The sequence below is a fragment of the Saccostrea cucullata genome, unplaced genomic scaffold (assembly GCF_032062105.1).
Source record: "Saccostrea cucullata isolate Sc308-1 unplaced genomic scaffold, CSIRO_AGI_Scuc_v1 ctg174, whole genome shotgun sequence".
NCBI lineage: Eukaryota > Metazoa > Mollusca > Bivalvia > Ostreida > Ostreidae > Saccostrea > Saccostrea cuccullata.
The window spans coordinates 401,179-426,148 of NW_026931824.1; the positions used below are offsets into that span (position 1 = coordinate 401,179).

Genomic DNA, 24,970 nt, shown 5'->3' on the forward strand with positions numbered 1-24,970 from the left:
GATGATAATGCTAATTTTAGTTACAGTTTTAATCTAATTTTTTTTCCTCTTTTTCATATTACCGGTACCCATAAATAACAAAATTGTAAGGCTACTATTAATTACCATAGGTTTAAACAAGGTAAACAAACAAGGTTATACATGTAATCACAATTGCTCTGAGGGATTCCCATATTAACCTGGAAATATATTTTTACCTCCGTACGAAAGCCATGAAGGGACACGTCGATTTTTCAAAAAAGTAAAAATTAATTTGAGATCTCGAATTACTCAATCCGTTCCCTCGATTTATAATTCGAGATCTCGAAATACACAATCTGTTCCCACAGATTATCAATTCGTTCTCTCGGTTTGTAATTCGAGATCTCGAATTACACAATCCGATGCCACGGATTACTAATTCGTTCCCTCGATTTATAATTCGAGATCTCGATTTACACATTCCGATCCCACGGATTAATAATTCGAGATCTTGGTTTTTAACATCAGGATTATAACTTTGGCAATCAGTGCCCGCGAATTTTATTAAATGTATATATGTATACATGTAATGTTGGATACATATACATCCAATTATTTGAATCAATTAATGCGATTCATGTAATTTGTTTTAGCAACCGCGGTCGTTCCGAACCTCTTTTATAACTACTTCAACGTATATTTATTCAGATAAAAAATAATTACACAGGAGCCATATTTACTTTTACTTTATAGGACTTTCAATTATTCTATACACGTTAAACAAAACCCAGGACTTTTTTGTATAAATATCAGTTCTAGAATATGGATTTGAGTCATGTTCATGCAATTTTCTAATTTCGGACCGTAATATGTAATAAATAGGATGTAAACAACTACAATATTTTATTCATTAAACATGTATTGCCATATCCGATACTAGTATGTACAGATAGCTGAAATAATGAAATCATGAGAAGGGTTAACATTCCGAGGGAACGAATTGTTTAATCTGAGAGAATGAATTACAATCCGAGATAACGGATTGTGTTATTTGAGGGAACGAATTGATAATCTGTGAGAACGAATTAATAATCCATAAGAACGGATTGTGTGTTTCGAGATCTCGAATTATAAATCGAGGGAACGGATTGAGTAATTCGAGATCTCAAATTAATTTTTACTTTTTTGAAAAATCGACGTGTCCCTTCATGGCTTTCGTACCTCCGCTTTCACAAAGTGGGGAATATTCATTTTTAGCTCACCTATACGAAGTCAATATGAACTTACCCCTGGCCTCGGCGTCGGCGTCCCAGTTGAAGATTTAGGAGCTGGTCCATTCCCAAGTAATGAGCCCTACCTGGACCAAACTTGCATTGGTTGATGCATCTAGGGATGGATACTACCAGACTTGCTTTGGATGCTGGATGTGACCTACATTTTCCAGATGAGTGACCAGGTAAAAGTTTTTGGAGCTTGTACATTCCTGTGTAACTATAAGCCTTACTGGGACCAAACTTGCATGGATGATGTATCTAGGGATGGACACTACCAGACTTGCTGCGGATGCTGGATGTGACCTACATTTTCCAGATGAGTGACCAGTTTAAAGTTTTTGGAGCAGGTCCATTCCCAGGTAACTATAATAAACCCTACTGGGTCCAAACTTGCATGGATGATGCATCTGGGGATGGACACTACCAGACTTGCTACGGATGCTGGATGTGACCTACATTTTCCAGATGAGTGACCAGTTTAAAGTTTTTGGAGGAGGTCTATTCCCAAGTAACTATCAGCCCTATATGGACCAAACTTGCATGGATGATGCATCTAGGGATGGACACTACCAGACTTTATTCGGATGCTGGATATGACATACATTTTCCAGATGAATGACTAGGTTAAAGTGTTGGAGCAGGTACATTTCCAAGTAACTATCAGCCCCACCTGGACCAAACTTGCATGGATGATGCATCTAGGGATGGACACTTCTAGACTTGCTTCGGATGCTTGATCTGACCTACTTTTTCCAGATTAGTGACAAGGTTAAAGTTTTTGGAACAGGTCAATCCCCAATGAACTTTAAGACCTATTTTAACAGAACTTGCTTGAACATTGTTGTCAGAATAAATACGAACTGTTAAGAAAATATGATGTGAGATTTGCATTACTTATACTGATAACATTCGTCTAGGTGAGCTTCGTAATCTGATTACCTATGCTTGGTCCGTCTGTCTATATGTCTGTCTGTTTGTAACACTTTCATTACTGCACTATATTTTGAGAGGCTTTTTAATTTTGCCATGAAATTTTACACAGCAATTCCTATGGCCAAAGAAAAACGCCTATTGATTATGAGGTGTAAAGGTCAAGGTCATTTATGATGAATTCTGTCTGCTTTAACACGTTTGGTTCTGCACGATATATCGAGATCCTTTTGAGCCTTTGCAGTGAAATTTTATACCACAACCTTCTATGGCCTAAGACCCATATTTATTTTGAGGTCAAAAGGTTCAGATTGTAAATTCATACATTCTGTGTTTGTGTTTAACTTCATTTCTGAGGGATATCTCAGAAGCTTTTACAATGAGATTTTAACCTATTACTCCATATTGCCCTACCTTCTCCCTTCAACCCCCACCATACACATACTTTAGATCTGCGCATGTTCTTTTTTTCCCTTCAGCTAGGGACATAGTTCTCTGAATTAGCTTGTTGAACTTAAACCATGTTATAAGTGGAAGCTAGTAGAAGCTAGGTCATTGGAAAATAAGTGCTTAAATAACACTTCGACCCTGAGAAGAAATTCCAAAACAATGCCTTAAAGCGTTACATGAATGCAAAGACTGCCAACAAGAGAATTAGAGAGAGGAGGCATGGTGTATCTGATAAAAAGTCGTTGTTACGACTTGAGAAAGTCGTAATAACGAGATAAAAAGTCATTATTATGAGATAAAAAGTCGTTATTACGACTTAAGAAAGTCGTTATTACGAGATAAAAAGTCGTTATTACGAGATAAAAAGTCGTTATTACGACTTAAGAAAGTCGTAATTACGAGATAAAAAGTCGTTATTACGACTTAAGAAAGTCGTTATTACGACTTAAGAAAGTCGTAATAACGAGATAAAAAGTCGTTATTACGAGATAAAAAGTCGTTATTACGAGATAAATAGTCGTTATTATGACTTAAGAAAGTCGTAATAACGAGATAAAAAGTCGTTATTACGACTTAAGAAAGTCGTTATTACGAGATAAAAAGTCGTAATAACGAGATAAAAAGTCGTTATTACGAGATAAAAAGTCGTTATTACGACTTAATTTTTTTTTCTTCATTTTCTAATTTGACCCTTGTAGGCTTTCGTATGAAAAAGTTGACAAGCAAAAAAAAAGGGGGGGGGGGATTGCACAAACTTGCAAATCCTATTTCGGGGAGGGGGGCAATTATTTTTTCTTCAATGCCAATTTCTTTCAATACCATTTTCGGCATACAATACTACATATCCTTCATATTACTTTACTCTAGTGAACAGTGGGGGGGTGCCAATCAGCCTTTTCATGAACATTTTCAATAGTAAATCTAGAGATCAGCAAAAAGTTTAGGAACATCATAGAATGCAAAAATGGGAATTTTCAACACCACCAATGTGACCATGAAATCTCCCTTTTTGTCTCTCTGCCTTTCTTTGCTATAAATAGGGTTATTGCATGTTTCTTCTTCTTTCAAGATTGCTCTTTGTGAGTATATTGATTGATCGATAAATATTTCCATTTTTTTCTATGTGATAACTCTTTGAAAGTTAACGGAGTTGATTTCTTGATAATTCTACAGGAATTTAAAGATTAGGTAGGTCGATAGATAAGGAGCTATGGAGGCCTAATATACATGCAAATCTCGTGCGCATCTGTCTCTGTGTCTGACACTGAGGAGGCCAAATATACCTTGGTGTTTGACGTCAGTGGGCGAGGACTATTGAAATTGGCATGGGAGTCCTCGTGTAGTTTAAATCTATGTCTACATTCTTAATGTCTAAATCTACAATTTTATTTCACACTGAGATGAAAATATAAGGAATCACTGTTTAGTTAGTATAGTATGGCAGGGACATCAACGATAGTGGGAAACATGGGATAATTTATGCATAACGGGCTTTCGCCCGTTATATGCAAATTATCCCATGTTATATGCAAATTATCCCATGTTTCCCACTATCGTTGATGCCCTGGCATACTATACTAACTAGACAGTGATTCCTTAAGGTGGAATGCCACACCAACTTTTTATTTTATAGATCTCTGAGTCAACCTTTTTAAACAATGGTTTCAGTATTGAAAGGCCGACATTAGCTCTAAATTATTTTATATAAAATTTTTTGTATTTTTTCAAAGAAAATGAAAAAAATTATTTACATCCAAATTATTTGCTTTCTTGTAAAATTTTTGTTGTAAATGAATGCATCACATAAATACCCAATAAAATATGTAAAGAAAAGCTGTGTAGATATTAAAAAATTTTAAATAAAAAAATATTTATGATATCAAAACACATAATTTGTGAATATTTTTTAAACTTATGGTTAAAATCTTCTTAAAGCCAGTCACAACTGGGGAGAACATGTTCATTAATCATATTTCTAGAAGAAATTGAAACGAAATAGCCAAATTTTAGAGAAACTAATTTTTTTAAATTTTGCCCAATCCCGATCAAAATTAAACCGATCCTAACCATAATTGTACAATTATTGGAAATAAAGAACATTTCCCTAAGAACACTAGTCTGATTGGGTGTAATAAGGCTTAAAATATTATTGAACTTGACAATAAAATAGATTTTCTTCATTGTAAATACATGAAGAGTAAATAAATTAGCATTTTATTCATTTTGTGTTAATTTTGATCGGAATCAGTTTAATTTTGATCGGGTTAGGTCCAAATATTAAAAAAAATAATTTCTCTAAAATTTCTCAATTTCGTTTCAATTTCTTTTTAAAATATAATTGACAAACTTGTTGTCCTTACTTGTGACTAGTTTTATGGTGTTTTTAACCATAGGTTTAAAAAAAATTCACAAATAATGTGTTTTATTTTCATAAATATTTTTTTATCTAAAAATTTAAATATCGATACAGCTTTTCTTTACATATTTTATTAGATATTCATATGATGCATTCATTTACAGCAAACTTTTAACTCGAAAACAACTTATTCGGATATAAATAATTTATTTTCATTTTCTTTGAAAAAATACAAAAAAATTCATATAAAATAATTAAGAGCTAATATCGACCTTTCAATGCTGAAACCATTGTTTAAAAAGGATGACTCAAAGATCTATAGAATAAAAAGTTGGTGTGGCATTCCACCTTATGTATATTGTATAACATCCCATTCGAGAATTTTTCACTCGTACAGAAGGGCTTGAAACTTACACCTTTACTTGGCATTCGGGGCCATTAAACAGTGAAGGATCTTTATTTTGCCAACGCTTCAATTTTTAAGGACTCATCCGAAGGACCCGCCACTTTCACTTCATAGTATCGAGCGCATTATTGATAGTGATAGTTTATATACTCAGTAATTTATCTGAAGAGCGATTCAAGGTCCTTGGGCCTCTTGTATTTATCGAATTAGGTCAGTTACGGCCATGAATCGAACTGACGGTCGTTCATGGTAGCTTAGTCGGCAGCGCGCACTTGCTTCATAATCAGGAGCCCGTGAGTTCTAATCTCGGCCGCGCTGACCTAAGTCGATCATTGATGGGTAGCAACTGTTCCTTCGCAATGATATCAGCACTTTGAATTGAAAGTTGCTGGTCCTTCGGATGAGACGTTAAACTGAGGCCCCGTGTCACGACATACGTTGGCACGATCTAAAGAGGCACTGCTCAATAGCCCCAAGTGCTGAGAAATTTGAAGCCCTTCACGGGTGTATGGTAACGTCTTTAAATGAGTAAATAATTCTCGAATGGGAGTAAAACAACATACAATCAATCACATATGATGACTGACACAAAGATCGAATATGGGGTTTTCATGGTCAGTTTTCAGTCAAAATGGTCATATAGAATTTGATCAGTCGCTGTACATTTGTTTCATACTGTTGTAGTTAAATTAAATGTTAGATGCAAAAGTTAATAGCGCATTATAATAATCAATATATATCTTCTGGAATAGCTTTTATCATCGGGTGTTTTTTAAGACGGAAGTGTTTGACGGGAAGCAAAGGAAATCACGATTACATGTAACCATGCTTTAATTACAGATTATGCAATTTAATTAATGTAGGCATTGTTTGTTACAGACTGTGGGCTTTCAGTCGGATAAACACGTCTACGATTCAATAAAACGTGTATTTTTTAAAGAGTACGTATAAAATGTTCGTGTTTTTTAAATTAAAATTTTATGATCCAGATCTAATAACGAATTAAGATTTTAATATCACATTTACTTTTGTGGTACTAGTACCTGCAAACGACATGTTTTCCTTCAACATTTTCCTTAAATACTCTATGAAAAGTAATATTAAATGTTAATTAAATGAAATCATAGACAACTGCTACTTATAAAGATTTTTTTAAAAATCCTTAAATTTAATTAGTCATCAATAAATTTGCTCAGATTCCTCAAACAGGAACTCGGAGGTTGATATTCAAATGATGTCTTATTTCCTCATTGACAATTTATATAGTCTTTGGAGACCTGTTCCTAAAGACGATTTTTGAAATTTCGGTGGGCGCTAAGTGTGCTTTTTTATTGACCGACCATTGAAGCAGAATTTATTCACAAACTTCAACACAAGAAGAAGAACACACGTAGCTGCTGTGACTCACGTCTTGACATTCAGATATAACGACGACATAATTAATCAAGAACGAGGTAATTATTGACAAACAAGTTGATGAAACAAGAATATCAGCAGTCTCGTTTAAAGTCATTTTGCAAGTTCTATGATCGATACAAGAACTTGTCAGCAAATACAATTTATCATTTATCATCAATTTATCAGGAATGTAAATTATAAATAGGCAGGTCGATAGGTAAGGAGTTGAGGAGGCCTAATATACATGCAAATCGGTCTCTGTGTCTGACGCTAAGGAGGTCAAATATGCATGTAAATCTCGTGCGGTTGCCGTTGTGTTTGACGTCACTGGCCGAGGACTATTTAAAATTGGCATGGGAGTCCTCGTGTAATTTAAATATATGTCTACATTCTTAAAGTCTAAATATTTCCATTTCTAATTTTTGTCTCTGTGATAACTCTTTGAAAGTTAGCGGAGTTGATATCTTGATCATTCTACCGGAATGTAAATTAGGCAGGTCAATAGGTCAGGAGCTAAGGAGGCCTAATATGCATGACAATCTCGTGCGCATCTGTCTTTGTGTCTGACGCTAAGAAGGCCAAATATGCATACAAAACTCGTGCGGCTGCCTTTGTGTTTGACGTCCGTGGGCGAGGACTTTTAAAACTGACATGGGAGTCCTCGTGTAATTTAAATCTACGTCTACATTTTTAAAATCTAAATCTAAAATTTTATTTCCAATGAAATGGAAATATAAGGAATCACTGTCTAGTTAGTATAGTATGCCAAGGACATTAACGATAGTGGGAGACATGGGATAATTTATGCAAAACGGGCGAAGCCCGATATGCAAATTATCCCATGTTTCCCAGTATCGTTGATGCCCTGACATACTATACTAACTAGACAGTGATTCCTTAAGTATATTGCATAACATCCCATTCGAGAATTTTTCACTACTACAGAAACGTCATCATATTGACTGGTGAAGGACTTGAAACTTACACCTTCACTTGGCATTCGGGGCCATTGAACAGTGAGGGATCTTTATTGTGCCAACGCTTCAATTTTTAAGGACTCATCCGAAGAACCCGCCACTTTCAGTTCAAAGTATCGAGCGCATTATACATAGTGATAGTTTATGTACTGAAGAGCGATTTAAGGCCCTTGGGCCTCTTGTTTTTATCGAATTAAGTCAGTTGCGGCCATGAATCGAACTGACGATCGTTCATGGTAGCTCAGTCGGCGGCGCGCACTTGCTTCTTAATCAGGAGGTCGTGAGTCCTAATCTCGGCCGCGCTGACCTAAGTCGATAATTGATGGGTAACAACTGTTTCTTCGCAATGCGCTCAGCACTTTGAATTGAAAGTTGCAGGCCCTTCGGATGAGACGTTAAACTGAGGCCCCGTGTCACGACCAACGTTGGCACGATCTAAAGAGGCACTGCTCAATAGCCCCAAGTGCTGAGAAATTTGAAGCCCTTCACCGGTGTATGGTAACGTCTTTAAATGAGTAAATAATTCTCGAATGGGAGTAAAACAACATACAATCAATCACGTATGATGACTGACACAAAGATCGAATATGGGGTTTTTCATGGTCAGTTTTCAGTCAAAATCGTCATATAGAATTTGATCAGTCACTGTACATTTGTTTCATACTGTTGTAGTTAAATTGAGTTATTCCTAATGAAAAAGATGCAAAAGTTAATAGCGCATTATAATAATCAATAGATATCTTCTGGAATAGCTTTTATCATCGGGTGTTTTTGAAGACGAAAGTGTTTGACGGGAAGCAAAGGAAATCACGTTTTCATGTAACCATGCTTTAATTACAGATTATACAATTTAATTAATGTAGGCATTGTTTGTTACAGACCTTGTTTTCAGTCGGATAAACATGTCTAGACTACGATTCAATAAAACGTGTATTTTTAAGGAGTCCATTTACGTATAAAAAGTTCCTTTTTTTAAATTAAAATTTTATGATCCGGATCTAATAATGAATTAAGATTTTGATATCACATTTACTTTTGTGTTTCTAGTACCTGCAAATGACATGTTTTACTTCAACATTTTCCTTAAATACTCTATGAAAAGTAATATTTAATTTGATTTAGCGCAATTTCTAATGTTCCTATTTATGTATATATGGTCAAGACATTTAGCGTGTACCTGAATTTAGCGTGAGTTTCTCTCCGCCAAAGGCGCTAAAAAGAATACACAGCCAAATGTAATACGTTTACAGTAATTTATCTGAAGAGCGATTTAAGGCCCTTGGGCCTCTTGTTTTTATCGAATTAGGTCAGTTGCGGCCATGAATCGAACTGACGGTCGTTCATGGTAGCTTAGTCTGCAGCGCGCACTTGCTTCATAATCAGGAGGTCGTGAGTTCGAATCTCGGCCGCGCTGACCTAAGCCGTTAATTGATGGGTAGCAACTGTTCCTTCGCAATGCGCTCAGCACTTTGAGTTGAAAGTTGCGGGTCCTTCGGATGAGACGTTAAACTGAGGCCCCGTGTCACGACAGACATTGACATATAGAATTTGATCAATCACTGTACATTTGTTTCATACTGTTGTAGTTAAACTAAAAGTTATTCCTGATGAAAAAGATGCAAAAGTTAATAGCGCATTATAACTGGAATAGCTTTTATTATCGGGTGTTTTTTTTAAGAGGAAGTGTTTGACGGGAGGCAAAGGAAATCACGATTAACCATGCTTTAATTACAGATTATACTATTTAATTAATGTAGGCATTGTTTGTTACAGACCGTGGGCTTTCAGTCGGATAAACATGTCTACCATAAAAAACGTGTATTTTTAAGGAGTACACGTGTATAAAAAGTTCGTTTTTATTTAATTAAAATTTTAAGATCCAGATGTAATAATGAATTCAGATTTTAATATCACAATTACTTTTGTGGTACCGGTACCTGCAAACGACATGATTTCCTTCAACATTTTCCTTAAATACTCTACGAATAGTAATACTAAATGTTAATTAAATGAAATCATAGACATCTGCTATTTATAAATATATTTTTTTAAAAATCCTTAACTTGTAATTGGTTATCAATAAATTTGCTTAGATTCCTCAATAAGGAACTCTGGGGTTGATATTAAAATGATGTCTTATTTCATCATCTACATTTTATATATATAAATAGTCTTTGGAGACCAGTTCCTCAAGACAAATTTCGGTGGGCGCTTAGTGTTTTTTTTTATTGACCGACCATTGAAGCAGAATTAATTCAAAAACTTCAACACAAGAAGAACACACCTAGCTGCTGTGACTCACGTCTTGACATTCAGATATAACGACATAATTAATCATTGGTGTTTCTTTCTTTTTTAGATCAATTTATTCTCGTTTATCAGTTTCAAGTTTTTTTCATTTGACATGATTTAATAAAAATCTTTTCAAAAGTTCAAATAATATTGAATGGGAGATTAATTTAATATTAAATGTTATCCATGTAGAATTCTTATAGGATTGACTTACTTATTTCAATTTATCAAGGAAGGTTGCCAAAGGGAGAATTGCTATCTTATTCTATGTAGTAAATATTCTTATATTATTTTTATTTAAAGAAATGCTTTGAATATTTGTTTTCCTTAATTTTCGAAAGAATTGCCATACATAATAAAAGAAGTATCAACAAATTAACAAATGAAATTTAATATCTTGGTTCAAAGAAGAATTTAAGTTATCGTGTTGTAAAATTTGCATTTACCCCCCCCCCCCCCCCCCCCTAGAAAATTCAAAATTTACAACATGATAAGGGTGTACTTTCCAAAACTCTTATGCATCTCTCAAAAAGCCTGTGGCGGCCTTGTGTTGTGTTGTTTTTTTTCTATCAGATTTTAATTCATAGGAAGCATACTATTATGCGTGTGAAAACCTCACTGAGTGTGTAAATGATTAAAATAAGATTACTTTATTTACAAAGGAAATACGGATCATTTCATGTTGATTACGATAACCAGGGCGATCGAAACATTAAAAATACATGCAAACTGATGATACGAAAAGCCAGTGCCTGTTTTTATTATAATTACTTAGTAATTAATTAGTGTTACTCGAAAGATTTAGATGACCTAAGAAGAGGTCAAAGGAGATATAATAGATTCTGAGCCATTCGAACCTTTTTTCCACTTGAAGTACATGTTTTTAGCAATATTCTAAATATAAAACTTTCTACACCAGAGGCCAAGTTCTGAATTGAATCAATCAACTTGATTGACGTAAAATTCTGCTTGCTACGTCATTGTTCGTTTATAATTTGGATATTGCCTTTTCACTTACTTGTAAATGAAGTTGAGAGCGCATTAATAGATATTTCACACATATCACTAGCAGAGATATCTTGCGTTATTGATAAAATAATGGGGTATTTTCATATTTTACATTTGCTCTGTTTTCTCTCGATTTTATTCGAGACCTTTGGTGAGACTCTACCAGAAAAACAATCCAATAAAATGATGTCAAGTGCCACGACTGGAAAAGACCTCTTTCTGGATATTCTGAATAAGGAAAGCTTGGTGCGATTGTCAATGGTGCAAAAAATTCAAAGTTTGACAATGGATGTCATTGATAATAAAAACGATGTCCAAGCTTGCAAGAGGAATATGATTGACATAAACAAGAAACTGAATGCACTGGAAACTAAAAACCAAAAACTGGAAGAAGAAAACGCAAGATTGCAGAAAGTATTTCAGACTATTCCTGTCAATGGAGACAGCGACAAATACCTACAAGTAATTGATGGTACTCTGCAGAAGTTTTGGACCGTGTTCAATGAAACAATGGAAACTATTCGCCTAGAACAAAATGCAAGTAGCAGCCAACTGCTGAAAATTACATCTCATCTCTCGGCAGGTAATGACTGAGTGTATAATTACGAGCATTCTCTGTAATGACTTAAAATTTTATATAGGAGCTTCGGTATGCTTAGTCTCAGAATTTCTCCAAACTCTCTATGATAAAAGTCTTTGATATCCTTAACTAACAAAAATCGGTTGATATGGATTATAGTTACCACTTGCTTAGAGATGTATTCTTAAAAGTTTCTCTTAGAGCATAAGTGGCAGTAATGTGTCATGTTTTTGTGAGAATGGTTTGTTTGCTTTTCCTAAATGTTTTTACTAAGGCTCAGTAAAGATTTAAAGTGGCTGAAAATCTCAATTTTAAACCCATTTTTCCGGCTGTTACCATGGCAACTGAGACACATAGTAAAGAAATTTTATTTGCTAAATGTTTCTGGTGTCAAATACTAATAATGGGTGAAGTTTCATCAAAATCGATGAACATGCGTGGCAAAGAAATTTAAGTGGTTACAGAGAATGACTTTTAATTGTTATATATATACATGTATGCACACTTTTTGATTTTCCATAAACCTAATTTTAAATTATATAACATAACTATACTGTTTATTTAATATTCAAATTAAATCTAATCCATCTCCGTGAAATTTGGATAGAAATATATAAATGTTTAAATTAGTAAGCTTATATATATTCTAGAGGTAAAAATCTTTACATATATAGTAATACACATTCAGATAATTTTGCCTTTTTCAATTGAGTTTAACATTTTATCTTTTAAAAGATAAAGAAGGAAACTCTTATTTCAAAGTTTTTGTCTATTTTATGAAAGATTAAGTGTAGAGGCAAGGCTTCCAATGTAACTGCTAAAATATTTAACAATAGTAACCAAAGTACGGATCATTGCCGTCAAATGAGGTCTAATTTATGAAGAATGTAGATTTGGGACATGCCTTTTTTCTGGTGCCCATATTATTTGTTATCGCTTTATATGGAATTATTTTCCCTATCACATATTGATAGGTAACGCGCCAAGTTTAATTAATTTTACTCTATTGCAAATATTTGAAAACAAAATCTTTATATCGATGTACGTGCAGTTTTTTCTTCAATTTCTCATTTTGTAAGAGACAAAACATCAAGACTGTTGTATTAATTTTTTTCTTCACAAATTTGTTCTTGAATTTTGTTACATGTATAATTGTTGGTCTTTGCTCTCTAGGATGGACACGATTTGGAGACTCAGAATATTGGTTAGGAAAGCAGAAAGTCAAATGGTCGACTGCAATCGTAAGATGCTCTAAAATTTTCTGTAAACTGTTGAACTTAGCTTCTTGTATGTTTCCAAAGTTTGAATAATTCAACAAAAAAATCAGCGACAAAATAGGCTTCATCTTTTCCCTCTTAGATTGTTATTTTTATTATATGCGAGGTTATATAAATTTAACAACTATGCATTTCTATGCGAAGAAAGGATGTTGCAAGAATTATTTAGTATAAAGACTTTCAAAATTAGCCGGGTAATTCAAAAACAAACAAAAAGTGTTTGTAAAACACTGATACTCCCGTATGGCAGCTAATGGGGATGGTTTATGTTTCTCTAATGCAAGGTAAGCTTCAAGTCAAGTCAAAATGTCAAAATTGTTGGTATCCAAAGGTAGGTTTTGTCATAAGGAAGACATCTGTGATATATATAACTCCTGTACTAACTGTTCAAAAGTTATGGCCAAGATAAAAAGTCTTTAAGAGGCGGATCAAATTTTAAGGATATCCGATCCTCAGCCAGGAAGGATAACTCCAAAAATTAATATTTTATTTGAAATCCATCAAAATGAAGCTTGAAAATCAAATTTTTTCATGCAACAATTTTCATTCTATTAATCTTTATAAATTCAAGGTTTTTGGAAGTCTTAGAAAAATTCTTATAAAAGTTGATATTTGTACCCTATAAAAGAAAAAAATATTAATACAGCTTTTTAGAAATAAGATTTTCTTGAATCCAGCCTTATAGATACCAATGTTTATTAGCATGATGTGAAATAAGAAGTGATCTGTGTGGTGTCTTGCAATGAAAGCAAAAGCCTTTTACACTATATATTATAGAATACATGACGGAAATAGAAGAGGAAAAATACCAAATAAGTATAAAAATCATAGCAATTTCTCTGAATGCCTGGATATTTATCGTTTTTTAACCTAAAATAATTATATTTGTTGATCAACTTGCAATTAGAAAATGCATTGCTGATATTCCAATTCGCCTTTTCTGCAAAATTATTGGAGATTTGACAATTTTCCCTATATAATATGATTAACTTTAATTTTTAACTTTCTAGAAATACTGTGGATAAATTTACATAACTTTGGGGATTTAGAGATACTTTTATGAGTAATTTTGATTACTTAGCTGCTAATTAAATGTATATAAACCTGGGGATCGGACTACCCTAATGTTGAGGTAAAAAGATCAGAAATATTTAAATACCATTGAAAGGTCTTGTCTTGTATTTTTTTTGTTGTTGAAAAAGTGGGCAAAAATTCCATGGTCAAGAAGTCAAAATTGGTGGTACCTGAAGAAAGGTCATGTCACAAGGGATACATCTGTGGAATATGAAAGCCATAGCCCCACCCACTCAAAAGATATGGACAAGATTAACGATTTTGCGGACAAATGGCAAGACCTTTCTTTGGGGACCACCGAATTTGACCTCCTAACCTTGACCTTTGAGTCTGACCCACTTATACTAAAAATTTTCAGACTTTAACTTTGCTCATGACGTTTGAGCATTTGGTGCTAGGCCTTTAATGATCCATATTGTGACAAGATCTTTCAATAGGTATAAATATTGTGACCTTATTACCTTTACCTAAAGGTTGACCCGCCATATCTTTTGAACAGTTAGTACTAGGGCTTTCATTTTTCACAGGTATATTCCGTGTGTTAAGATCCTTCTTTGAATACCAATAACTTTGACCCTGACCTTGGAGTTTTACTTGCATTTGAGAAAATTCAACCCTCTTTAAAAACTGCCATACGGGAACAACACATCTTGTCCAAAACATACGGCTCCAGTTCAGTTATCAATCTGCATATCTTTTTTTTCATTTTAAAAAAGAAATAGTTTATCAATGAATGATATCGTAATGTTGCTGAGTAATCAAGGTGATAGTATTGTGTTTCGCATAGATGTATGCAGAAAATTAGGAAACTCGGAACCTTTCTTCAGCATAATGTCTGACGAAAAATGACATATGCTCTCTTAAACTGCTGTTTCCACCAAGTCAAAACGTAAACGATGCGATTTCGGCCTCACCAGATGAAACTTAACCGATAATTTAGGAGAAAATTTACTTTCTAGAAAATTGAACTGTATAAACTTACTTTTAAATACGTCAGAGATAACGGAGGGGATATATATCATGATTAGAAGCTGCCAAAACGGTAAATATTTTTGTAAAGGAAGCACTGACCCCTTTTGTAACATCTGTAAGGTCACGACTCTCATTATCAGTCAACCAAGTTCTGCTACCGTTTGAAAACTCTTCTCATGTTCCGTGATAAAAAACTCTGATCTGCGGCTGATGCTCTGCCTCTCTCGTTTATCAATCCATTTTTCGATGATTAGTGTTAAGATATTCAGTGGCAATTCAAGGCTGTGCTCATTAGTTTTTGCAATTTATATTATACAAAGTACATAATTATTAGTACATTAGAACATAGCTATGTAGAAGGAACTTATTCTAATTTTTTTTATTATGATAATTATTTTTGAACGTTAGAATACATATTATATAATACTAATATCACCTTATCATCCTCAAGTTATAATGTACATGTTTTTTATTTTTCGAATAATTTTCTTTTTTTCTGTTTTGTAACTGCTTATTTGTAATTCTTTGATTTAATAGGAAGAATGTGAAAAGATTGGAGCAAAACTTGTTGAGATCGAGTCTTCAAGCGAGAATAACTTCGTTCGCATGCTTGCTCAAAAATTAACAGGTTAGTAAAAAGAAATGAAGGAGATGTTAAGAATAAATTCTCTAAAGTTATATTCCAATTACTTTGATGAGATCCTTAAATGGAATGTTTAAGTTAAATAATGAATGGAAATTTTACACATCGTTTATTTTAATTTATTTAGGGAAAAATTTTGATTAATTTTTTTCTACATATAAAAGTTTCTTTATCGATCGCGAACAGAAAAAAATGGCAGATTTATTTTGAGGGTGACAACTGGTGTCAAACATCGGATAAAATGTATATTAGTGATTTATTGAAACGGAATAAGTACTTATTTATGATTATGGACGTTCAACAAATAAACAAACAAACAGAGTGTGTACATTGTAGAAAGTGATTTTTTTCAAACATTTTTATTTCTAAAAAAGCATGTGTTTTGCTAGATGGTTGTAATTTTTTTAACGATAATTATTTTTATTTCCAAAAACGCAAGTGTTTGGCTAGATGCTTATAAATTTTTCAGGTGCTTTTTTATTATAAATATTTATTTCATTAACTCTTAAGAGTAATTTTTATTGCTTTTTCCCAAATTGCGAGTGTACCTGTCTAGCTTGATGGTTGTCTACTCTAACGTTGCATTTCTATTTTCCATCAAGGCGAGTGTTTGCTTAGGCGCCACTGATCGTCTACTCTAACGTTGTATTTCTTTTTCCATCAAAGTGAGTGTTTGGTTAGGTGCCACTGATCGTGAGGTCGAGGGTCAATGGCGATGGGCACACACTAACTCACTCCTGACATACAGTGATTGGGATGTCTCGCACAACCAACCAAACAACTACAATAATCAGGACTGTCTGTGTCTCTACGTCCCCTACGGTCGCACTTGGTGTGATGAACCCTGTGACAAGAGAGATTATCAGTACATCTGTGAGAGAGATGCTTTGTAATTGTTAAATTCTTTTCAGGTTCTCTTTGTATATAAGTTTATTATCACATTTTTTGTGTGATAAATTATTGAGATCAGAACTATAGCCTGACTGCCCCAAGACAGATCGAAAGATGCAACTGAATCGGTTTTATGAACCTGCTCGAAAATTATATATTATTCGTGGGATTATGTACTAGCAGCCTACGAGAGCTATGAGAATAAATATACGCTAGATGTGTCATGTTATCGCAAGTCGTTACACATCGTTGTTCTTATTACTTTTTTTTTTATCTGTGTTCATGCTCTAGAATAAGTTGAGTGAATACATTAGACGGAATGAGACCAATTCAATTTCCTGCGTGTGGTTCAACAGTGATGATTATATGATGAAGTGAAATAAATTAATACAGAAAGAGAAGTTTCTCATATAAAAAAAGAGAAATAGGACATTCAACGAAAAACCAACAACTCTGAAAGTAGATTTATTTACTTGCCTGCTTATACTAGCAATAATACTTTTCTATTTTTTCACCATCACAATAGACTTATAAAGTAGATTAGCATATGATGTCCCAATCTCTTCCTATAAGGTAGGTTGATACTTGTACTTCCAAAATTTTCTGTCAAACTGATATTTTTTTAATTTGAATACTTTAAATAAGTCATAAACTAACTAAAACCCATAAAATACATGTAAATTTTCATACAGTGTGTCTCAAAGTATATACCTCTAAATATTCAACAGCCAAAATTTAACATAAGGAAATGTGATATCATATTTTATTTAGCCATGCACCAAATCACTTCAAATTTATGATAAAACTTATGAAAATCAAAAATATTTATTTGCCAAGAGAATATTTGAAATCTTTATTGGAAAACATTAACAAATAGATGTTGAATCTGTCCACATATTTCCAAAAAAAAAAAATATCTTAAAATATCTTTATTTTTAAGAGTTTTCAAAGTCTAAACTGTTTACACGCCATTTTTCTATAAAGAACTATATGCGGTATATTGCATATATTTGCCCCCACAAAAGTCATATTTTGAAAACTTCCTGAAATGTGCTGAATTTAATAAATTGTATGAGAAATATAAATTAACAGAAAATAATATAGTGTCAAAGCAGTGTATTCACAATTTTTGTTTTTATGACGTCACAAACTAGTCCGATTTTATATCCTTTTTCAGAAAGAGGACAAAATGGACAAAATTTCAACAATTTTAGCTTTAAAATTTATAGAGCGCAAGTTTGTTCAGGAACAATATTGACATACATATTTCATTGATATTATCATTTTACACATTATATCAAAATATTGATCCTGAACACACATGCGCTCGGTGACTTTTACTCAAAATATCGACAAAATATGTACATTTTTCTGTAAAATTCATAAAAAACTGAAATTTACGTCATGTTTGTGACGTCATTACGTACATATGGCGTCATTACTTATGAAAATATTCAGTGCTTTGAAGTCAGCATATACTCCCCTGTTTGAGAACTTAATTAAATATATCTCCATCAAAGTTTGGTTTGGGGGGCAAATATTGGTTATTACCGAATAAAGTTCTTTAATATGAATGATATCGCAAGTTAAAAAAAATACATACTTTATTATGGTCGACCAGATAAGTTTAACAAAACAGCCTTTTGAACACGTATACCCTCAGTTTTGGAATATAAATTTTTCGATATTATTTGAAAACTTTTTAAAAATGTAAAATTTAAAAAGATGATATAGGTTTAAATTAAACAAAAATAGATCTCAAAATAGTTTGTTAAAAAATAGATTCTATGGATGGAGTGCAATGTATTAATTTCCATAAATAATTATGTTAAATGCTTAGTATGCACAATGACACTATTATAAACAGAATTCTATATTGGCGTGTAAAAATTAAAACCGGATCCGTAAAAGTAAGGAACTTCCTTAATCGCTCCCGCTCTTCATCAGGAGGTGTAAATTAAAAGAATTTGTCTGACTTTCATTTCTCATACGACTTATTTTATTTTATGTAGAAACAAAGGTCTATCAATTGCTAACAAAATCATTATTTTGACGTAGAATAGTTGAAGTCATATTGTTTCTTATATAATTTATTTTCTAGTTGGCCCTAATCGTCTGTAGTCATTATTTGTAGACAGAATCCTACACCAATATCAGAGCTGACTCAAAAACTCCACAAGTCCAATCCATCCTTTTCCAACATGCCCTCATGAGAAAAAACACCAGATATTAAAATTCACAAATTTATTACTGAACATTTATTCTTTTATTCCACCCCCCAAAGTGGCAATTCTTGGTCTTGGCTTTTTAGGCAATGAGTAAAATTAATGTAATTTTACTGAATGTTCATTACAAAATATTTTTACAATGGAAATGCCATTTGTGCATTGACACCAAATTGGTATAGGTCAAAAACACATCATTGCCTGAAAACTACAAATAACTAAATAATATATATGTGCAAATTAATTCCTTCCGGTAAACGGCAAAGAACCAATTTGCAAAATATTACAGCTAGCAAATTGCTCAATAATTTTGAAATATACATATATATACATGTCCAAATTCAGTCATTGCAAACAAATGCAGAAAATAAAGTTCAAAACTCAGATTCCGGTGCATGGCGGCAACCTGAGACAAAAATGTGACACTTCAAATTGAGTATCAAGTGATGTAAAATGTACATCTTTAATTAGTATACAAAGTTCTTTTAATAGGAACAACCCGCGCATTCTTCCATTCTTTTAGTCCAATCTTTGCCAAGACTGTTTTTCATTTAGTCTGTCTATATGAAGAATATCCGATCATAGTTTATCTCAAACACATTATCTGCAAATAAATTGAACTTTGCCTACACTGTTTTTCACCAGAGAAATCTTTGTTTTAACACAATTTTTCACCAACTCCTCACTGATCATTGAGAGTCATTCACAATGAAGTTTTTTGTCCATTGGTCCTTATCAAATTTCACTGATATCCTCTATCCACTGATGTTCTTTGAAAATTTTCCTACTTCTCCATTTTCCGAATTTTCCATGACAAGTCAAAATCTGAAATACAGGATTAAAGCGCAGTAAAAATTCTTAAATAACAAGGGAACATGGGAGGGAGGGGGAAGATTTTTTATCTAATATGCCTATCGTCTGTTTCTGCAGTTGCTGAATCATGGGAAAAGGAAGTACTCTATTACTAGAGCCGATTTACGTAAATTTTCCGGAAAGAAAAATTAATTCCGGAATAAGCACATAATTATGATTCATGCTAAAAATAAACGGCTTTATTGTTAAACCAATAAATCTTATTATTTGTAGACAGAATCCTACACCAATATCAGAGCTGACTCAAAAACTCCACAAGTCCAATCCATCCTTTTCCAACATGCCCTCATGAGAAAAAACACCAGATATTAAAATTCACAAATTTATTACTGAACATTTATTCTTTTATTCCACCCCCCAAAGTGGCAATTCTTGGTCTTGGCTTTTTAGGCAATGAGTAAAATTAATGTAATTTTACTGAATGTTCATTACAAAATATTTTTACAATGGAAATGCCATTTGTGCATTGACACCAAATTGGTATAGGTCAAAAACACATCATTGCCTGAAAACTACAAATAACTAAATAATATATATGTGCAAATTAATTCCTTCCGGTAAACGGCAAAGAACCAATTTGCAAAATATTACAGCTAGCAAATTGCTCAATAATTTTGAAATATACATATATATACATGTCCAAATTCAGTCATTGCAAACAAATGCAGAAAATAAAGTTCAAAACTCAGATTCCGGTGCACGGCGGCAACCTGAGACAAAAATGTGACACTTCAAATTGAGTATCAAGTGATGTAAAATGTACATCTTTAATTAGTATACAAAGTTCTTTTAATAGGAACAACCCGCGCATTCTTCCACATGGCAACAGTGGCCACATGCACCATGTGGCCATGGCAGCCACCGCCACCAAGTGGGGGAAGCGGTTAGTTCCTAATGCCAAGACCATGCCACTGCACTGTTGCCTAATAGATTTTAGGGTAAACAAGTATCCCTGCACCTTTAAATTGTTCAATTGCAGCACAAATTGTATTCAAAAATATTTCATTTCCTGTTTGGGATAAATGAACCCCGTCACTTTCAAAAAGTAATGCATCCTTGGAATTTATGTCTAGATATTTGATGTAACCTCCCCCATTCTGTACCACTGCTGCTGCAATGGAGCTATTCAACCTTTTTACAGTTTTATTCATTGCATCAATATTTTCTGAATATCTCCAGTTTCTTCTTGGTAATAACTGAGACCAAATTATCTTTGTATTGGGTAATAATAACTGAATCTTTTCCAAAGTTCTTTTAAAGATTTGAATAAGAATTCTGAAAGATATGTTGCCAATATCATTACCACCACAATGTAAAATCAGGTAATGTGGACTGTCATTTACTTTTAACAATGATTTAATTTTCTTGTACAACTCGGACCATACCATGCCCCCTTTTCCTTGCCACCATATATTTATACTTAGCCTTTGAAGTCCTAGACATACTCCACCTGGCCTATTCCTGGCTGCAACAAATGCTCTTTTGACTATTGAGGACCCAACCACCCAGACTTGAAACTCTGAAATAACATTTTGAACTAACCATGACTCTTAAATTCAAGTTAAAGTGAACATGATCATTATATTCTGATGTACAATTTGTAAGATTTTGATTTCCACCTACCGGCTTTACAGATTTCATCTTCAGACATACCTAACATGGCTGAATTAGTGGCTGCCCCTATTCTGAATGAATGTGATTTGTATCTACTACTGTCCAATCCAATTACCTTTAATGCTTTGCTTAAAACTGATGTGAATTGAATCCGTGTGAGTGCTTGACCCCCAAAATGACAAAATAAATTCCCTTGCTTGATAGGTCTTACAGTCAAATAGCTTGCCATAATTTCCACTGGCCTTATACTGGTCATTGCTTGACTATTTTCTATGACGACTGTTGCCCCCTCTCCCCTTTGGTCAGTTTTGGAGTGCTTGAGGTATATTTTCATTATATTTTCATTAATTAACATTTCAAGGTTTTCATACTGAACAGCATGACCTACAGTTTGTTTTTTCCCTTCAGTGATTTCCCCCACTCTAAAATACCCAAAGAAGGCCACACTGTAAGCTGCAGCAAACAGTTTTGCTTCATAATCATTAATGCAAACAATGGGCAATACTTTCAATATGCTCTCTAGAATGTTTACAGTTATTGGTAATCTGCCATCTTTTTTCTTTGACTTTCTCCTGTACCCTTCTAAAAGCTTTTTAACCATAAAATTCTGGGTTACATCTGCATGATCATGAAGCTTGAGATAGAATGCAATTCCTGATATATAAGTCCTTGCTGTTGATTCCCCCAAACCCTTTACTGACATGTAACCTATGAAATGAACAATTTGCTCTAATGTAGGTGGCCACAGCTTTTCAAAGTTAAAATTAACTCGAAATTCGTCAAAACAAGTCAACCCTTGTTTGTAAGTTTGTTGTGTATTATTTGCTGTTGCAAGCTGCAGTAATTTGTTTACTTCTTCTCTGACATCAAAACAAGAAATTCCTCTGGTATTCTCTCTGGATACTTGTCTGCCCCTGGTGCTAGTTGTCTGAAGCGATGAAACTGTTTACGAGATAAAGAATCTGCTATATTATTTTGTTTACCCATTATATGTTGAGCTTTAAAGATGACATTGTACTTCAGAAGCAAAAGAACCATTTTTCTTATGAGCAGCATAATCTGTTTTGATTTTGATGACTGTCTGTTGACAATCGTAACTAATGCACTGTTGTCAATATACATAATGATTTTTTTGTTTGCAAAACATTTTTCCCCCCATAGAAAAATGGCCAATAGTATCGGTATTAGTTCTAGATATGACATTTCTCTAAAAATTGAGCTATCCCAATCATGTGGCCATGGCCAGTAAACCCAGTGACCCTTACAGTATGCTCCACAACCTAACTCAGGATTTCCAGAGCTGTCAGTGAAAAGCTCAATATTGTCACTGCTTAGCCACTCTCTTTCATGAATAAGCCGAACCCCATTAAAACTCTCTAAGAATACTAGCCACATCTGTACATCTTGTTTAAATTCTTGAGTTAATTTTATATGGTGATGGGGTTTTGTAATTCCACAAGTGGCTTCATAAAAACGCCTATTGAATGCCCTAGCATTTGGAACCCCTTTGCTGAAAAAATTTAAGCTACCAACTAAACTTTGTACTTCTTGAAGTTGGAGTGATTTTTTAAGTAAAGTTGATGTAAGTAAGGCTGTTAATATTTGAACTTTTTCCTGTGGTATTCTTACCACCATTTCTATTGTATCTATTTCTAAACCCAGAAAAATTATTTTTGTACAGGGGCCCACTGTTTTTTCTTGAGCTATGGGAACTCCTATTTCTTGACACAAATTGTTAAACCCTTGCATCAACTGTGCACACTCTTCAGTACCTGAGGAGCCCAAAAAAAGGAAATCATCTAAATAATGAAAAATTGTATCGATTCCGACCCGTTTCTGCAATTCCCAGTGTAAGAATGTTGAAAACTTTTCAAACAACTTACATGACATAGCACAACCCATTGGCAGGCATTTATCAATGTAATAACTTCCCTCAAACTTAAAACCTAGCAAGTCAAAGTCTCCTGGATTTATTATCATTAACCTAAATGCTGATTTTATGTCCATTTTTGCCAAGAATGTGCCTTTCCCTAAGCGAGCAACTTCCTGTAATACCTGATCTAGTGAGGTGTATGCTACTGTGCAATCATAAGGATCTATAAAATGATTCACACTATTGTTTTCTGGATAAGAAAGATGTGTTATTAACCTCCAGCTTCCTTCTGATTTTGGAACTATACCTATTGGTGAGATTTTCAAATTAGATATTGGTTTGTTGAGAAACGGTCCTGCAATTCTACCTAGTTTTACTTCACTATTTATTTTTTCTTTAGCCTTATCTGGGAACTGCAAAACTGATTTCAGATTCTTTGATTCGCCTCCTAATCTTGGGCCCTGATAACCAATTCTAAACCCAAACTGAAAACCTTCTAATAATTGATTTGCCACCCCCCTTTCTGGATATTCTTTTAAAAGAGGTTTCAAATTTTGAACTTTGACTGGAGTATGGCCTAGTTTCCATATATTATTAATTGTTTGCTCTATTCCATTTGTTATGGGATCCCCCTCTTCCCCCAATATTTTGGTACTGTCCTCTTGAGCCTCTGTAGTTATTTTGACCTCGAAATGCATGGTCTTTAAATGCGTTATTTTGTTCTTTCCTTGAGCAAAATATTACGGGATGTGGGGCATTGCATTTGAGACAAGAGTGGGCATAACTACAAGGTGCCTTGAAACAAGATCCTTGATAGTTGTATGTGTAACATTTTCTAAATGTCTGACTCTGGTTTTGTGCCTCAGCAGTCATGAATTTAGAGGTAGGCGTGATGTACAATAGCCATAACTCAGGGTCAACTACCCCCCAGGACCCTGATGGGTTTTTTGCCATTTTTAATCTGAATTGCTGATCATACTCCTTAAACCCTAAACCTGGTGACCTTGCTGCTCCTAAGCGAACATCATTCATATATTTTAACATGTCTAAAGCCTTGGACGGATGCGCCTCTAAATATATACTTGAATAAATGATGAACGCATCCGTCCATTGCTCTATGTTGTTGATTTTTTTCATGTTCTTATCACTTGTTTGGAGTTCACCATTTACCATGACAATAGCTTGTTTTTGAATATCATTTGCGTTTCCTAACATCTTTGCCAGGTCTACATATTGACCGTTGATAATTTTGTTCTTTACTTCTTGTGAAACATTTAACCCTAACGGGTTTTCATAGCTAACAACAATCTTTGGAACATCTGAATGTTCATTTAATATTCCAATGGTTTTTACCGTACCCGATTCTTTGTCCTGTCCTTGATCGATTGGGGTCTGCGGAGATTCCACGCTTGGGGTCAAGATGCCCTCGGCCTCGTTCACCGTCCTGACAGTGGTTTTCCCTCTGCTAGGCTGATCGTTCGTCTCTTTTGCTCTTTCAACTTCGGTCATCCGTCCCCTTTTCTCGGCAATCCGTTTCGATTTTTTTACTTTCGGCATTATGTCGGCAATATTTTTTACTATTGTGCCTGTTTTCTTTTTACTTGGAAGATTTTTTTATCTAATATGCCTATCGTCTGTTTCTGCAGTTGCTGAATCATGGGAAAAGGAAGTACTCTATTACTAGAGCCAATTTACGTAAATTTTCCGGAAAGAAAAATTAATTCCGGAATAAGCACATAATTATGATTCATGCTAAAAATAAACGGCTTTATTGTTAAACCAATAAATCTTAGTAAATCATTCAAATATAAAATTCAAATATAAAACAGTTGTGGGAGACTCTGTGCATAATCGTCATACATGTATAATTAAATGAATGCAAGTAAGAATTTAAAA

General features: G+C 33.8%; 1 protein-coding gene across 1 annotated transcript; it reads left to right on the forward strand.

Annotated features, from left to right (window-relative positions):
- Positions 1 to 11,039: 11,039 nt before the first annotated feature.
- On the forward strand, positions 11,040 to 21,350 carry LOC134233620 (CD209 antigen-like). Its single transcript, XM_062715597.1, has 6 exons — positions 11,040 to 11,635; positions 12,806 to 12,873; positions 15,493 to 15,583; positions 16,265 to 16,487; positions 20,384 to 20,525; positions 21,222 to 21,350. Exons 1-6 carry the CDS (start codon positions 11,143 to 11,145, stop codon positions 21,348 to 21,350), a joined length of 1,146 nt encoding a protein of 381 aa, XP_062571581.1. The 5' UTR covers positions 11,040 to 11,142.
- Positions 21,351 to 24,970: the final 3,620 nt, after the last annotated feature.

Coding starts and splice junctions, on each gene's coding strand:
- LOC134233620 (XM_062715597.1), top strand. CDS start 11,143: ATGGGGTATTTTCATATTTTACATTTGCTCTGTTTTCTCTCGATTTTA. Junction 15,584..16,264: donor GCTTGCTCAAAAATTAACAG/GTTAGTAAAAAG, acceptor TTTCCATCAAAG/TGAGTGTTTGGTTAGGTGCC. Junction 20,526..21,221: donor GTTGCCTAATAGATTTTAGG/GTAAACAAGTAT, acceptor CCGGCTTTACAG/ATTTCATCTTCAGACATACC.